Source organism: Coptis chinensis, chromosome 1 (genome assembly GCF_015680905.1).
Source record: "Coptis chinensis isolate HL-2020 chromosome 1, ASM1568090v1, whole genome shotgun sequence".
In the NCBI taxonomy this organism is placed as follows: domain Eukaryota; kingdom Viridiplantae; phylum Streptophyta; class Magnoliopsida; order Ranunculales; family Ranunculaceae; genus Coptis; species Coptis chinensis.
In genome coordinates this window covers 81272448-81290397 of record NC_141456.1, presented here as the reverse complement: position 1 = coordinate 81290397, position 17950 = coordinate 81272448, and the positions used below count along the sequence as shown (strand labels likewise).

The following is a 17950-nucleotide window of genomic DNA, read 5'->3' as shown; positions in this document are numbered from 1 at the left end:
GGCTTATGTGTGTACTTAGTCAATCTCCTATACTCTCCTATCCAAGAAACAGAATCCCTAGTTTACCATAGGTAGATAATCTTGACTTTCAATCCTCACCGGTCATACTCTCAGAAAAGAATCTCTCAAAGATGGTCTACTATTTTACCTCATGTATGTGGGGAAAAGAATAATGCATACGAACATCGCACATACTACTTTGAAAAACAAACTTCTGAATAAAAGTAGTCTCATGGAAAGAATGTCAATCACATATGAAGTGTCGGGTCCTTCACTTTAGCATCCTCTCACCTATTCTAGACTTAGTACCATCTTTGTAGTGATAAAGCCATGGGTTGTAACTTGGCTTGGGTATTGGTTTATGAAGGAAAGGTAAAAAAAGATTCTAAGGTTGTTTCTGAAAAAACACTAAGGGTTTTGCTTCTTTCTTTGGAAGATTTCTTTAAATTTTGTATTGCGAGAAAATTCTTCCTTTTGTCTTAGCTTTTCCATCCATTACATTCAACTTTTTTTTTTTTTTTTTTTTTTTTTTTTACTTTCGTGGTATATCCTTGATTAATACTGGATATACTTGTTTTCCACTAGCTTCTTTCACTTTGAACATAATGATGGTCTTCATTGTATCTCTCTGATATTTCCTTGTAATCTTCCTTTTGTGCTCTTTCTTCCTCCTTGTGCCCCTCGTATTCTCAGAAACATATGGGTATGGTTGATAAAGATTTTGGCTATACTCCTTGTCTGGAGTTGGGTAAAGGGTAGAGGTTTTTATGAAAGAAAATGGCTTATTATAAGGCGCAAAAGGGTTTAACATGATGGTCCTACTAGGTGGGATAAAGGCTGAATGGGTTTACTACTTGACTTATCAGTATGATACTCTGTTTCGAATAGACTACAAGACCTAATGGCTATCTCCCCAATTGATGTCACTTCGTGATTAACCAAATCAACAAAATAATGAGACTATATTACAACGACATAAAGAACTGAAAGATGTTGAGTCACTAAGACTCGGATTTTTCTCGTAAGAACTCTCCAAAAAATGGGTATAAAGCTCAAGTCTCATAGGCTAAGTCTAAAAATTATGCTTCCAATTTACTAGGGGTTTAAATCTCTCTTCTATCAAAAGTATACAAAACTGATCAAGTATTATGGTGGTGCCTTGATAAAGAATTCTATCAATAAGAGCTATGTCCGAGCATAATAAATAGTCTAAGCGGTAATGAAATCAATAATATCAACTATCTATCAAACTCAACACTAAGCAGTATAGAATATATATCCCAGACTCATCATTAAAATTCATTTTTCTCATCTTGTCGATATAGAAACAAAAATATTTTTGTTTGTGAAAACTAATTTTTGAAATTCATTTCTCAAGTACACCCTCCCCAACATAACATATGCATTGTCCTCAATGTATAGAAATTAAGTAAATGAAATGAATGAGAAAAAGGGAAGATGTTACCATTGATGCCGAATTTTTAGGTCTTTTTACGTCAGATCCCTAAGACGTAATGTGAGTCTTTTAAAGTCAGATTCTCAATACTTTATATCATGCATTATCAATTTGGAGTGAGGAGATCAGATTTTCTAACCCAAATCTGACGAATGTTTGGAGGGCTAGGAGGTCTCACCTTGTGGGTCATCAAAAATACTCCTTGATATGCTGGAAAGATTGTTGGTGAAGTTACTTCTCTATTTTGAACTATTTCAGGTCTGATGATTGTGTGATAGGCCTTGTGGTTCCCCTGTGTAGAAGGTTGATGAAAATCTCTCTTTCTAACAGGACAATAGTATCTGATGTGCCCTTTACCACCACAGTGATGATAATGGATGTCCGGGCCGACTACGCCGGGGTGGGCGATGAAATTTGTTCACATACTTCTCTTGTTCGGACAATGATGGTGTAGAAGAAGCTTCAATAGTGCAATTCTCCTTATCAATATGGTTCACTTTCTACTTTAGAAGACTCATTTCAGGTTTCTAGATTACATTGTTTTCCAAAACTTCTTTAAGCTGATTTTCTAGTAACCCGATTTTTTTTAAGGCAAAAGTTTGTTGTTCATCCCGAAATGTAGAGTTCATCTTCTCAAGATATGATACTCTCTCAGTCAATTTTCCATTATGCTCACTTAAATCCTGAATTTTCTGCATAGATTCTAAGAACATGGCTAGCAACGCCTCTGTGGTGGGGTTCTCAGGTTCATCACAGTTTTCTGTAGATTGAGCACTTTCAATTGTATCTTCGAATGGGATGAATTCTTGTGTCATGCTATCAAGGAAGTACACCTCTCCACCTTCGGTTTCATCATAATCCTTATGTAATAGGTGAAAGATATTTATGTCCATGGACATCTTACCAAAGTTGATCTTCATTTCACCGTTATGACAATTTATCAAAGCTTTTGCGGTAGCGAGGAAAGGTCGGCCTAGAATAATTGGAATTTTATCAAAGGCCTCCTTGGTGTCTATCACAATAAAATCCACTGGATAGTAGAAATCGGCTACTTGAACAAGAACATCCTCAACTATGCCTCTTGGAATCTTGGTAGAACGGTCAGCTAACTTCAATTTGACTTGTGTAGGCTTTAGGTTCTCTAGGCCCAACGCTTGGTACACATGATATGGCAAGAGATTAACACTAGCACCAAGGTCTAAGAGAGCATTACCCGTGAATTTTTCTCCTATCTTGCATGATATTGTAGGACTTTCTCTCGATCTTTGAGCTTGGTGGAGCTTGGCGATGGATAACAGATGTTGTTTGTCCAAATTAGAAACGCTTCGCTTTGGAACATGAGTACTTCTCTTTATGTTGCATGCATCCTTCAAGAATTTGGCATATGATGGCAACTGCTTGATCGTTTTGAGAAAGGGGATATTGATGTTATCTTTCTCAAATGTCTCCTTCATCTCTAAAAATTGCTTGTCCTTTTTGCTTTGAGCAAAAAACATAGGAAAAGGTGCCTTTGGTACAAACACATCAGCATGTGTTTGTTCTTCTTTCTCTTTGGTCTTCTTGCATATCTTGTCTTGGTCATCTTGACAAATGGAAGTGGAAAGGATTTCCCTTACTTCCTTTGGAACTTCATTTGAAATCTTGACCGATTGCTCTATAGCAATGTCATCATGAGAAGGTAAGTCAACCTTGTTGTCTATCTTCAATTCTGATCTGAGAGTAGTAACTGAGCTAACATGATCATGGAAGTGATCAAGACTAGAAGTTGTCCCAATGTGGCATACATCTTCACTCCTCAATATTGGTTCCAATAAGCTAGGTTGAGTGGCTTGTGTCTTTATAGACAAAGCAGTAGTGAGTTGGTCGACCTTAGCCTCTAGAGACTCCATTCTAGAACATTGACTTGCCCGAGATTGCTTTGGAGATTAAAATTTGAGGCTGTGCAAGAAACTCTAGAACACTTTCAAACTTCTGATTTTTCTGTGATAGCAAAGTAATTGCATTCTCCAGGTTGGCAGGTGTGGCATAATTTCTCCTAGGATCAGGCACTAACTCTCCACTTGTATTGGAATTCTCTTTGAGAGTATAAGCTGTTGTTGAGGAACCAAGCTGTGAAGCTTGACTTGTCGTGGAATATAACTTTGATCTTGAGAACACGGGGTCCAGCGTTAAATCTCCAATAATTACCTTGAAAGTTATTACCACCTTGGTTGGGCCTTTGAAATGAGTTTATATTGTACTTTCCAACCGATGCATGTTGATAGTAACCGGGACATTCTAGAGTTGCATGGGGCGTGTCCAAACAGACTTCGCGATTGGCTAGCTTGCATGGTAGGGAGAGATTTAGCTTGAGACTTGTTGAACTTGGAGGGACTCATAGAGAACCCGATTAAATTTCTTACTCGAGTTTCAATCTTTGGTGGCGGTGGCCAATGTAGACTTCGATTCTTGATCGATTGTTCATGTGCTTGGTAACCAAATTGCTTTGGCTCCTCCTCCATGCTAGCGACATCCTCGTTGCTAGTAGTCCACTGTTGTGTTTCTTCAGCTAAATTCTCGAGAAAGTTGTAAGCTTCCTCTCCATCCATCGATGTAAACTTGCCTTTGTGCATTGACTGTATCATCTGCTTGTTCATCATCGAGAGTCCTCGATAGAAAAAATGAGCAAGTGTGCTCTTATCATAACTATGATGTGGACATGAGACTAGCAGATTATTAAATTTCTCCCAGCTTTGATGATATTCTTCAGTCATTTTTCCTTTGAAATTGCTAATGGCTTGCTACATGGCATCTGTCTTCTGGGGTGGGTAGAACTTGTTCATAAACTTTGTTCTCAACTTCTCCCAATTATCTATTGAATTGATCGGCTGTGCAGTTAACCATTCGGAGGCTTTACCTTCGAGTGAGAGTGGAAAAAGAATCAACTTGATACTCTCATCTTTGATATTACGGTTCTTGAAAGTTCGAGAGGATGATAGAAATTTGTTCATGTGAACATAAAGGTTGAACATTATGCGAACCATTGAACTTTGGAAGCATAGAGATTACTAATGCTCTAAGTTCAAACCGGTTAACTACGTCTCTGGAAAAACAATACTGCTTGGTGGGTCTTTAATGATTGGTGAATATAAATCACTCAACTTCTTCCTCTGTTGTGCTTGCATGGGAGGGATAGCTTCAGGATTATTGGTGTCCAAAACACCTCCATCATTTCTTGCGGCCATTGTATCAATCTCGTCTAGTATTCTTGTGAGTCGGTTGTTAAACCTTGTCCACTGTTGTGTTCTTACCGGACGATGATATGGACGACGGTGCATACACTAGAAAATGCTATGCGAAAATGACGAAAAACTATCCTACTATGCTTGAATGCAATTAAACTAATATGCAACTATTATAAATTATACTAAAATGTAAAACTACTTTTCTCCAACTGGGTTGGGCTTTGCAGCTAGTATCTCGCCCGTTGTCTAAAGCTGTCTCTTCTAGGGTTATGGTGAATCACTTGGATTGCTTAAGTACCACTGCCCACAGACGATAGTCCGTTTGTCAAGATTCAGACAAGAAACACTAGAGTTTGATTTTTGGCGGTGTTCACTTACAACTTCAATTGTTGAAAAGATCCTAAATGCAATTATACTAGAAAACAATAAAACTAAACTATGATGCAACTAAACTAAGAAAGCAAATAAAAAGAATGAAGATTCGACTAACCTGGATGGTAGATCTTGTCTTCGAGATGTCCTTTAAGCTTCTTTCTTTTTCAAAAGGATGGATGATGTGGCTAAAATTACCTCAAGATTCAAAATTCTAATCTTGAAAGAAAACGTTAAACATAAACAACTTAAAATGGCAGCGGCGCCATTTGACCAGCCTCTTTTTGTATGTAGATAGATGATGGTCGTTGAACAAATAGAAGCGTATCAAAACCTAATTATCCCTCAATAAGTAAAGGATGAGTAGGGTATCGTTCCACTTTTAAGTGTATGTTTATATGAAGGACAGGATTGGAAAGGGGGTTTGAGGGATTAAAAACTATTATTATAGATATTGTAGATTCTAATGTTAAACTAAACTAAACTTATACTAAAACTAAGAATTGGAAATAGGGAGAGAATATGAGAGAGATAGATTCAAGAGATTCAAATCCACCAATGCTTTTGATTCAATGACCTTTTGCTTCATGTTGTTCTCCAAGAAGACTACAATCAGGCAATCAAGCAAGTGTTTATGCCTTTTTGGGTGAAACATCGTTAAACAATTAACTCTACTTAAGGTTGTTCCTATGTTCATGTTACTAGTATCTTCTTTCCTTTTATGTGAGCTTGGGCAGCTATTCAATGAATCACCATCTAAGGCAAACACAAGGAATACTTCCCTTTCTCTAAAACACTACACAATTAGAATAAAAGTAGAGAATAATAGTATAATATTCAATTACAATAAATAAAACTCTATTCTAGTATTATATTCAATTGCAATAAATAAAAGTTTTAATCTATACTTCCATCCCCTAGTGTGGGCAATGGAACTAATAACTAAAAACATAAAGAACTAACCTGATTGAAGAACATCATGAACCAGAAGAATCATTAAACCTTAAGCACTGGCTTCATCTCCTCCCTTGAAGGAGAATATTAGCCTTCCATAAAGAAGGAAGAATACGAAGAACGAGAAGAAGAAGAGTCGAAGAACATAAGAACCGATCTTTTATTATTAATCTCTCTCTGCCTCAAGTTCTGGAGACAAGAATATAAGTGAATTGGCCCATTACATGAGGCACTTAGGTCCTCTATTTATAGGGGTTACAATGAGCTCTAGAAGCATTCCAAACTGTCATTTGTTTCCTAATACAAATAGACTTCTTTCGAGTCCAACTTCATGTCCAAAACCGAGAAGGAATTGGCTCGATTAATGTCGATTCATGGAGTGCGGACTCATTATCCATCGTCTCGGACTCAAGCAATGCGTCCGGACTCACGATATATCGTCCCAGATCACGAGCATTAAGTCGGACTCATGATCCATGAGTCTCGGACTTCGAGTCTATTTTCCTCTTTTGCTCCATCCTTTTATCCTCTTTTGCGGGCTTTGGTCCAAGCAACGAATCCTTTGGCCCTGGGCATCCAAATAGGCTTTAAAATAGGTCCAAGTTGCATATTTAATAGCTCCAATTCCTTGGCTTTCTCCATGATTGTCCACGGGCCTCCCATGTGATCCTTAATGCTCCGAATTGCTCCGTTTTACCCCATTTTCTCTAATATTCTACAAAACTCTCTTTTTCACCTGTAGAATCTTAAAACACAACTTATAAACACTATTAGTCCACTAAGATGGCTAAACAAGAGGCATAATCGAGAGTTAAATAGCACTTTTTGAGCACTTATCAAATATAATTGGTTATTTTCGAGTACTACTTGTTTTTATCATTAATCTCACCTTCCCGACTTGTTTGGGGGTGGTAATATTTATACCGAGCATAATTCGTTATATGATCATCTGCTGTAAAGTTGTCTTGGAGGAAAGGTTGAGAATTTGGCCGATATCGGAATATCTATGATTATGTGTGGTGCTAGCATGAAATCTAGGAGAGTTTAGAAGTTACTATTCTAAATCCAGTATAAAAGATACCAGGATTTTTAGAAAATCAAGAAGATGGTTTGTTTCCGTTTTCGGGTTTGGAATTTTTCTATTTCCGAAAATTGCCTTTAAACAATTTGGCAACTTGCCGATTTGTTTTGGAAGCTCAGAACCTATTTAAACCCCCTTCATTCTACACTAACAAACCACACTACACCCCACCATAATCCCTCACCTATCACTCCAAGTTTTTCCTTCTTTTTCCTCCAAACTTCTGTTTCAGCACTTACGAGCGCGCCTGCGCCTCGTCAAAGCGCACCTGCGCCCTGTACATGTTTAGAAAGTTTACTCGGGCGACCACCAGCCCTCCTTGGCGCAACTTCGGCGAAACACTGTAATTCCAAAACCCACGAGCCCACCGTTCCTAAAGCGAAGCACCGCTCCACTCGCTTACGTGAACGCGGAAAATTCTAATTTTCTGACGGTCATTCCAAGATTTTTTTGGAACTGTTCAAAGAGTCGTTGTGATGACATCTCCTATAGTCATACCTGAACAGTCTTTCAAAGACGTGTTGGGAATCGAGACCTATGGACATTGGTTCCGACACAGGATCCTGCAGTTAGGATGGCGTCATCTACTGGTAAGTGATGACGATTCATATTCACCACAGCTTACTGCTTATTTCTACGACCACGTTAAATTCTATTGTAATCAGGATGGAGAACAATTATTCTCCGTCGTAGTCGATGACACGACACATAAATTCAATAAAAATGTGGTCGCTTTAGTTTCAGGATTACCAATACATGATCCTGTTCACACATGGGCATATATGACCGATAATGCATACCTTTATGATTATACATATTTCCATGAGTATTATGGGGGAGGGGTATTTCGAGTAATGGACCAGGGGCGATATAGCATTGCCCTTGGTAGTCTTTTCCTAAACGTAGGCACCACCATGTTATTCATCCTGATGAATATTTTGGGGGAATGACACTTCATTTACAAAACAAGATCTGGCGGTGACATTTTCCTCGCTTTAGGCGGGGACATCGCCCGATATGACATCCCCCGAGTTTTAGTCGCTAGTCTTAAGAGAGCCCAAAAGCATGAGGCATAAGTATCTTCTTATGCCTGTTTTTTTGTAAGCCGCATCATCGCGTAGTTGTTTACGTGATACATTGCACAATTCACAGATTGGAAAAGGGTTGAAGTCATGAGACCCACCAATTAGGTGGTTAAGCTCGTTCGCGAATAATGACTTGGCGGGATGGCGGTCTGCGACCTCATTTGGTCGCCTAGTACATCCCCTCGGACATAATAACACTTAACATGTTAGCATTAGTAGATGATAAATGGCGACAAGCTTGGCAAATTATAATGGGTGGGGATCGCGAAGGAACCTCGTCTCTTTGGCGAGGAGGAGGATCTTAAAGCGGGGAGATAAGGTCAGTTTTAGTTTTGTTATTGTGCGCTTATGTCCCAAGCAATTTAATTACATTAACCCCATAATGGGTGGAACTCTTATAGAGTTCGTCGATTATTTTATTTCCTATATTAGTATGTTCTAACCTTGTTTTGCAGATGTTCCAGAATTTCACGTGTTTCCATAGTATTTTTCTACCCTCTTTATTTGAATGCTTTGAGGACAAAGCATGCTTCTTGTTTGGGGGGGGGGGGGGCATAGAAACACGTGTAATTAAGGCATCTGTTAGGATATAGATATGTATAATATGCATTTGTTTTCAAGTTAAAATTTTTAAAAAAATATATATATATATAAATAAATAAGTTTATGTTATACACTTAGGAATATTGGTATTATTTTCTTTCTCTATGCTCTTAACAATCTAGAAGTCTCACGTAGCTTTTGCATCAGAATAATTATTAGGAACTTAAGTTAATATGTAGGTAATAATCCTTGCATCTATCTATAAATATATTACACGAGTATCTATGATTGTTAGCAGTAAGTTTCTGAAATCTAGGCTACTTATTCTACAAATCTTGTGAGAATATAGCCTAAAGCCTTATATGAGCGAAACATTTGAGAAATGACACAAGGGAGAAGTAAAATCCAGATAGAGAAATCACACGTCCACTTGCTTGATCACTATGCCATATCCTAAGCGAGAATTTAGGCCCTTTTGGATCGATATAGCCAGAAATTCAAACCTATGAATTATTTTCCGCTAATTAAGCCCCTCGAGCCTTTCTTTAGCCTTCCATAAACCACAATTCCTTTACCCTCTGTTACAAAAACAAAACAAAATAAAAAATTCAACTTACCCAATCTAAAATAAGTCTGAGAATAGAATGAGTGAAGAAAGAAGAAGAGAAAAACCTGTGTAAACAAAAATTAGTTAGTTGCTTCAGAAAAAGAAAAGAATTTTCCATCCAAGGAAAAAGAGAAAAATAAAAATAAATAAAAACTCCAAAAATAGAATAAAAGGGAGTCAAAAGCCAAAGGAAAGAAAAAGAAAAATATGGCTAAGGATGGAAACAAAGTATAGAAGCAAAATAGAAATAACAAGGTTTTCTCTAAGTTACATAATATGAAGACATTATTATCTCAGACTTGTCCTTTTGAATATCCATTTCTTTCCTTCTTAAACCATCTCCTAATCCCCGCAACACCTAATAATGACCTCTAGCTCAATTAGGAATAAGTTAGTGTGATAGTAAGTGGCAGATGTGTTTGATCGACTCGAGGCTTCCTTTGTTGTCATTGAGATTGTAAGGTAAAGTGTGCCCACTTGCACTTTTTGGAGTAGCAAAACTTGAGCTGGAAAAATCGAGTGGTTTTGTCTTGACATTTATGTGAGGACCTACTTAAGGATGCTATTCGAAGTTTTCATAAACTTAACACGCTAGGCATTTCATAGTATTACTCATTGTATATATGTTTATTAAGTAGATGATTAATTATTATGCATATATTAGCTTAGGTTTTAGACATGATTATTCGTATTCATTGCTAGTGAGATGTATAGATAATTGAGACATAAATAAGGAAACAATAGTTTTATTTCTTAGTCGTTGTAGTATAGATGAAGTTTGTGAGTACCTTCACTGGAAAACTCTCACGAGGCTCTGCTCATCCACTAGGGAATTCCTAGTGGTTTAAGGCCTTGTTGCATATGGTCAATGCAATCGCACTCAGCAAAATGAGAGTAGATAGAACTCCATTTTTTGGTCACTTATTCTAATTTCTCATCTTTGCTTGAGGACAAGCAAAATGCTGTTTGGGGGTGGTTTGATAAGAGCCCAAAACTGTAGTTTTAACCCTGTAACAGTCATACTTTTAGACCAATTATGTGAGTAATAATTAAGAGTTAACACTGATTACATGTTTTTATGCTTTTCAGGCATCAAAGTCCATTATGATCAGAAATGTACCACTTTAGCGTGATAAAGGAGCAAAGGTCGGTTGCTAAGGAGTTCTGTGATCAAAAGCTGAAAAGTCGACGCGGGCAGAAACAGCACTCAAAGTCAGTAGAACTTCCGAAGGCCATATCTTTGGATTCAGACCTTGTAATTGGGCCTACCTTATGTCAAAACGACCGGCTCAGAAAGAGCTTTCCAATGGTCTAAGCCTTGACCCAATCAGAGGACCAGAAGTGGACGAAAATTCTGTTGAAGCCAACTGCAGCTGAATAGGCCTTTTTGGACTGAAAGAATTGGGTTTTGGGCCTGATTCTCTGGCCCAAAATATGGCTCCAAGCCCATGCACGATTTTTGGATCTGGACATATAAAAACAAAAGCTTAGCTCTTTGTTAATGGTAGCTAGTTAGACCTAAAACTATATAGAATTCTAGATCTAGTTTTTAGTAGAGTAATTAAGTTTAAGTTCCATTTTCAATTCTTGTTTTAGATTAAGTCTTTGAATCATTGTTCTTAATTGATTAGATAAATAAAATAGTTATTTTGTCAATTTCGAATTTTGTCATTTCAATTTATAGATCTAGTTCTAATTCTTGTTGATTATCATTTTAAGTAGTTTAAGTAGATTGAAACATTGTTAGTTAAATTAGTTAAGTTAAATTTTAATATGATGAGTAGTTATAATTCAATGGGAAATGATGGGTTGATGACTAAAGGCTAAAACCTCCATTAGAGGGGTTGATGAAGCTTTGATGAAAACTTAGTGGTATAGTGTAGTAGCGTTGTAGAATCTATTCCACTCTAGAAGGTCGTGATTAAGCCATGAGAATGGGTGGGCGACCTCACATGCTAGTTAGTATTTGGTAGAAATGCCATGAACACTAGGGATTAGAACTTCGAAATTCTTGCGTAGAACGTAAAAATCGAGATACAAGAATCTATGCTAGGTTATTAAGTTGGATTCGAGGTGGATTCAATTCCCATCTAATCCTTTATCTAGATTCAAAAACAATTATATTTCCATAGCATTCGTAGTTTAAATTCAACATAATCAATTTCATATTGTATCGTAGTATAACACCCTTCGTAAATCTCTCATTAGACTTAAGACCGATTAATTAGATTAGAAAACATTCCATGCTAGAGAACTAAGAGTGGAACGAATTTGTTACTCCACTCTATTTCGATAGAATTGAGAGTAAAATCTTTGATAAGCAACATTACATCATATATAGTTTTAGTTTTACTTACGTTTTGAGTTCATCATTCATTTCGTAGGAAAACTATCAATTTTTATGTTTTATCAGTGCCATTAGCATTGAATTTGTAATGCTCGATTCTAAGGTAATGATTATCCGTTAGACTTGGGTGAAAAAAAAAAAAAAAAAAAATTGGAACTGACACAATATGTTTTTTCAAATGTTAAATGATATGTCCTTTAAAAAGCATGTTGTATAATCATTTTCCTGCATTTGCTTTTTCTCCTCTCATGACCTTTGGTGTTTATTTTTCCATATCAATTCTACCCCGTTGAGCCACTATGATTTTTAAAATTTTATTCATGTCCATTAATTAGAATCAATCATTCCATTTTTCTCCATTTTTCTTTCCTTTTTATTTTATTTTATTTTATTTGATTCCTTTCTATGTCCTCGTCGATTGCACCAACATGGGAGGCTATTGCCCTTAGTTTAGTCCCTCATATTCTTTTAAGTGTTTGACATATATATGATTTGTGCGGAATTGGGTCGTTGTCGAATAGAGTATTCATTGTGATGTTCAATATATTAGTATATCCGTTTTGTAATTTATGTTGGTTTCATATTGTATGGGTGTTTACTCCTTGATTAATTTTCATCTTGCGGTCAAGGTTATCAAATCCATGCCATTTTGTTCGAAAATGACTTCCAGTATTTCGATAGCGTTGTCAAGTAAGACTTCATCCAGGAGGGTAGCATCTACACCTTGGAGAAGTTTGACGTTGTGTTTGCAAAGGACTATCTCCCCGTCGAGCATGCTTACAAGATCCATTTCAAAGAGGGGACGTTGGTCAAGATCGGAACTGAAGAAGCCAATGACATATCAAAGCACATGTTCAAGTTCGTCGAATTTGACAACATTCCCATTAAAGCATGCCAAATAACTTTTCTCTCAGACGTAATTGGTGTACTGACAAAGATTGGCAAAGTTAGGAAAGTTGCTGGGAAACTTTTAAGAGAAGTCGTTATCATGAATGAAAGGTAATGTTCTCATTCCCCCTTCCGTCGGCTTCATTTGTTTACAATGCCTGCATTATGTTAGCCTTTGATGAGGATTTTCCTGTTTTTAAGTGGGACGAAGATGCCAATTACTTTGTGGGGAGGTATGACAAAAATAATTCCTGAAGACATGATGAAACAACCAAATGTAGTGATCACTGCGACAACACTAAAAGCAGGCTACTACAAAGGTGATTTTACTTTGAACTTTTAGTTTTTGATTTCGTTTTGTTTTGTTGACCTACTGTTGTTGTTATTTAAAATGACGATCTAAAAATTAAATTGGATAATTTTGTGTTGTAGGCAAGATTGGGCTCTCATCTCTTAGTGTCACCAAGATTTATATAAACATAGGTTCAATTTGTTTTTTTTTTCTTGTTGGAATAACTTCTTTCCATTGACAACTTTTAGTAAGTCAACTCTGGTTGTCAGTTCTTATTCCAGTATGGCAAGTCAAAGGACACTCTTTCACATGGGATCACAAAGTCTACACGTCTTTAAAACATACTAAGCAACTCCATTCGATATAATTAGCGCCTAATAACCAACTGTGCCATAAGCACGGGTTATACTTAGTATATATATATATATATATATATATAGCCTTATGCCACCTGCCTATACACGTGGACCAATTTCATTATGGGTGAGCCTTACTACTATGTTTTTTTTAAAATAAATTTACAATCAAAGTGAAATTACTATTTTACCCTTATATGTAAACATTTTTCCAACACAGGATCCCACCAGGCCGACGTGTTTGACAAAAACCAAATTTTAAAATAACAAAATTACAATTTTACCCCTCATAAAGACAAGAAATAAAAAACAAAAGAAACAGTAAAATCACAATTTTACCCCTGTGACATACACGAATTTCCAATTCATTGACCCCTCACATTTTTCTATATAGTAAAATGTGTTACCTACTGCCCCCACCCATCTTGGTATGTTGTTTCTATTATTGTTGTTTCAGAGCATGAAGGAAATCCTATTATGGCAACAACACTTGATTGTATATATATATATATATATATATATATAAAGCTCACGCACATTCTCTCTCCTCACCATATCACTCTATTTTGCACCCCGAGCAATATTAGTGACTCCTAAAAAAGAGGAGGTGCTAATAATCAGAAACACCTCCCCAGATTTGTTTAAATCTCCCTCATCTATTCTTATATTACTTTAACCTCCCCGAATTCCAAATAAACAAAACCCAAAGCAATGCCTCTTGAAGTTCTAATAACCCCACGGCTCCCTCCAAATTTATATTAAGGATGCCTTTGGCTAAATTGCGTTATCTATATTTGATAGACTATATCAAGTGGACTGTAATATTGAGTAGTTGAAAGATCTTTTCAACAAGACCTTAATTGTGCTTGCATTGCTACGTTGTACAAATTTCCATGATAACTAGCCATGCAACCTGCTATTCTTAAACCCATTATGTGTAGGCATGTTAATTTTCAGGCTTTTAATTTTGGTTAATGTACTTAAGTCCATTTGTATAATATATATATAGTTCCGAGCCCATGACAACTGCAAACTGTTGTAAAGTTTCATCAAATCTTGATGACTTAAATGAAGTAGGGAATAATGAACTCAAAACATTGGCATAAAATCGAACAATCGACAAATCCTTCATAACTGATTAAATTCGACACCGGGATGCCCTAACTTTTACAAAGAACCACCACGGTCTTTTCTGCTTTGTCTGTATTATCACATCTCAAAGTAGCTCGATGTACTTGGGTAACATGTTCAGATCCTACAGGTGCCTCTTCAAAATCTTCAAAAATTTCCAGAAGTTGGCGCTCAAATGCCTTCTCAACAGTTTTTTTAGTGTAGTCGAAACTATGCTCTGGCGCTTTGATAGTTTGAAGCTTTGAGAGCTGAACGCATAGATCGGTATGGAAGAGATCTTGTCTTGTAGCAGCCCACTATCCCCATTTTATGAATGCAGGACCTGCTTTCTCCATAGCAACATAGACAAAGTAAAGCCATTTTTTCCTAAACAGAGGACCAAAAGAATATGCAGAAGGCATCATTGCTATCACCTGGCGAAAAGAATGGAGAGATAGAAAGCTCTACGAAGCACTTTAAGGACATCTAAGAGTGAAAACAGCGGAGACTATTAAGTAGGAATCCTTCTCAAATATTGGTGCAAGCTTGTAGTCCCCTAAAGGAAGAAATCCTGGGAGGGCACCTCCTCTTTCCATTCAATAGATGGTCGTGGACTCGTGGTCCAAATTTCCTTACAACACTTAGCATATACCAAAAAAATATAATCTCACATGTGGGGGTACACCTCTTGGTAAGATGAGATAACAGTATGCTTGATCACCCCCCAAAAGCGACTTGTACGTGCTACATTGAAAAATAAATAAATAATAATCCACTTAAACAATTTAAAGCAATCAAGTATATCCATCTTAAGACACTTTCAAGTACTAAAATATAGATTATCAAAAAAGTCCTAAAATATAGATTATCAAAAAAGTCCTAAAATATATATATCCTTCTAGAACTAATGACCTTACTGCGTACCTGTCTACCTGATCACCGTTGTCCTTCTCAAAGCAAGTTGGATCATGTAATCGAGCCGAGGGCCATCACAAGTCCAGATTCCATCTCATCAACTCTCCTTCCGATGAATCCATGTGCAACTATTTTCACTGCAATCTCCTCAGATGCTTCATTCATATTGGTATCCTCAAATTGCAACCAAGTTAAACTTAAATGGTAACATACTGACAATAACCTCGATATCTCATACATGTGCATATATGGGACCAAAGGTCACTCAAAAACTGGCTCAATGCCTCAATGGTTTTGAAGTACTTAGGAGAAACCCGCGAATATATGATAAACGTAAAATGAATAGTTTACCTACGCAATGAACAATGAATTCACAACGTAAGTAAACTAAACTTAGTCTTTTTTTTACTACCTACTTTATCAAAGAATTCTACTCTCAATCCTATGAGATATAGTGGAGTAGATAAGTTCGTTCCACTCCTAGTGCTCTAGCATGGATGTTTTCTAATCTAACTAGTCGGTTTTAAGTCTATGAGAGTTTTAATTAAAGGGAATTATACTACGATGCAACTACCCACAAGATGCAACTAGTCGATTATCTAAATAATTATGGGAATGCTACGTTGATTCTATGATAAAGAGTTAGAGGGGATTGATTCCACCTTAACTCAACTTAATCCACTAACGGCGAATCGTCGTAATTAATTGAATTTCGGCCGCAGAACAATTGGTTATTCCTAATCCCTAATTATACATGGCATTTCTACCAATTCATAACTAGCATGTGAACAATTAAACCCATTCTCATGGTGAACTAATCATTTCTAGAGTGGAATAGAAAATACGACGACTCTACGATAATCGGAATCAAGCTTTCATCAAGGCTTCACAACCCCCCTCTAATGGAGGTTTTAGCCTTGAATCATTCCGCAATCATTTCCATTTAGATTAAGACTAAACATAATATAAAGCATTCACTACAAGAAAATGGGGCTTTTGCTACGGACGACCCGAAACGTTTGCCACATACCAAAACTGTCGAATAATTAGCCACGGTTGCTCTCTGTTGGTATTGTAATAGTTGCTGTAGCTTTGCTTGACAGTATTTTGCAACCTTTCTCCATGGTCAGAACACGTAGGTGTTCCCATGGTTTGGACCGTTGGATCAGATCTTAATACTATCTATTCTCTCCAACGGTTATATCTTTGCCGCATAGTTCCAAAATTTCCCAAAATTTTGTGCGCCGCACTCAAAATTTCCAACCCACAAAACTCAAAATATTTAGAAATAGTTAGAAACTAATCTCACCTGCTTCCACCGCCTCTGTCCACCATCTCTCTCATCTTCTTCCCTATCGGGTTAGTCCACTACCACCTCTCTAACAGGTTCGTCTCTGGCTTCTCTCACGATCTCTCTCATTAAACATCAAAGGTAATGCTTACAAGTGTTTATTTTATTAAAAGTCTCTCCTTTTTTTGCTTTTGATGGAAATTGAGTAAAGGGTGTTTTTTTTGTTGTTGTTACAGATTCTTGGCAACTCAAAGGACTGGTGGTTTGACAGAGGAAGGTCAGAGAAAGTCGTCATCGATCTCCGTAAATTGCAAATCAACAAGCTAAGAGAGGCACTTGAAGAAGCATCTGAAAATGGGTCTTTGGATAAATCCACTGACATTGATTCTGAATCTGTTTGCAATGAGGATGGGAGTTTGGGGAGGTCAAGATCGCTTGCACAACTTTATGTCCAAATGGAGTTTCTTCAAGCTACCGCACTTGCTGCAGACCGTATTAGCACATGTAAGGTTGTTTCTCCACAATCAATTCTTGTATATGTTTGTGGTGATAATCTAAACCATGTGTGTCTTTCTTATGTTATTTCTAGCGGAGGAACCATTGCTGGTCTTTCCCTGGGATCATGGTTAAGTAAGTTGAAGGCGAAAGTATGTGCTATTATATAGTTCTCATCGCCCAAGTTTGTAATTGAGAAAAACTTTGATATTGAGATATTGGTCATCATACAGGTTCATGGGTTCTCTGTTTGTGATGACCCCGATTACTTCTATAAATATGTTCAAGGTCTATTTTATGGATCAACGCAGTGTTAGCTCACACGATATTGTTGGCATTCAAGATGTAAGTATCATTGACTTGCGTGTTCTATTTTGCTAAATGTGTGAAGACCAAGAAAGGTTTTTGTTTCATGACTTATATCTAACTTTCCTTTTCTCCCACAGGCAAAGGGTCCGGGCTATGCCATGAACACCATTAAAGAGCTCGAATTTGTAAAAGAAATTGTTGCAGCAATAGGGATTATTCTTGACCCAATCTGTAGGTTCACTTTGTTAACTTGTTTAAGTTATTACCTTTTTGTCTTAGTGCTTTAGTTGCCATTTACTAAGATCAACATGAGCTCCCACTAAATTTTGGTAACTGGGGGAGCCGGGTTCATTGGCTCTCACCTGGTGGACAGACTAATGGAAAATGAAAAGAATGAGGTACTCAAGTTCTCTCTCTTTTTACATTTTATTTCTTCATAATAACCATCTGTAATAAAATTTGTGTAATCAGAGATGTAATTGAGTAGTGTGTATTTGATCTCTAAAATTTCTCTTTGTATGCTTCTTGTTGCAATGTGTTATTGTTGCTTTGATAATTACTTCAATCGGCTCTAAGGATAACTTGAGTAAATGGATTGGTCACCCAAGATTTGAGCTAATTAGAC

The 17950-nt window shown here is 36.9% G+C and overlaps 1 protein-coding gene across 3 annotated transcripts; it reads left to right on the top strand.

The window, feature by feature from the left end:
- Window positions 1-16615: 16615 nt before the first annotated feature.
- Window positions 16616-17628, top strand: LOC147525410 (uncharacterized). Of its 3 annotated transcripts, XM_086565047.1 has the most exons (5): window positions 16616-16662; window positions 16758-17025; window positions 17111-17151; window positions 17250-17361; window positions 17463-17628. In XM_086565047.1, the coding sequence occupies exons 2-5, from the start codon at window positions 16876-16878 to the stop codon at window positions 17610-17612; spliced, it is 453 nt and encodes a 150-aa protein (XP_086421173.1). In that variant the 5' UTR covers window positions 16616-16662; window positions 16758-16875; the 3' UTR covers window positions 17613-17628. The 3 variants fall into 3 exon arrangements, 1 of the variants encoding a protein (XP_086421173.1); XR_015198072.1 differs by lacking the exon at window positions 17463-17628 and having other exon boundaries at window positions 17111-17168; window positions 17250-17318; XR_015198075.1 differs by lacking the exon at window positions 17463-17628 and having other exon boundaries at window positions 16627-16662; window positions 16776-17025; window positions 17111-17168; window positions 17250-17318.
- The last annotated feature ends 322 nt before the right edge of the window (window positions 17629-17950 follow it).

Excerpts from the sequence above, each read along its gene's own strand:
- LOC147525410 (XM_086565047.1), top strand. The coding sequence starts at position 16,876 with ATGGGTCTTTGGATAAATCCACTGACATTGATTCTGAATCTGTTTGCA. Across the intron at positions 17,026-17,110 it reads TGCAGACCGTATTAGCACAT|CGGAGGAACCATTGCTGGTC; the intron begins GTAAGGTTGTTT and ends TGTTATTTCTAG. Across the intron at positions 17,362-17,462 it reads ATATTGTTGGCATTCAAGAT|GCAAAGGGTCCGGGCTATGC; the intron begins GTAAGTATCATT and ends TTTCTCCCACAG.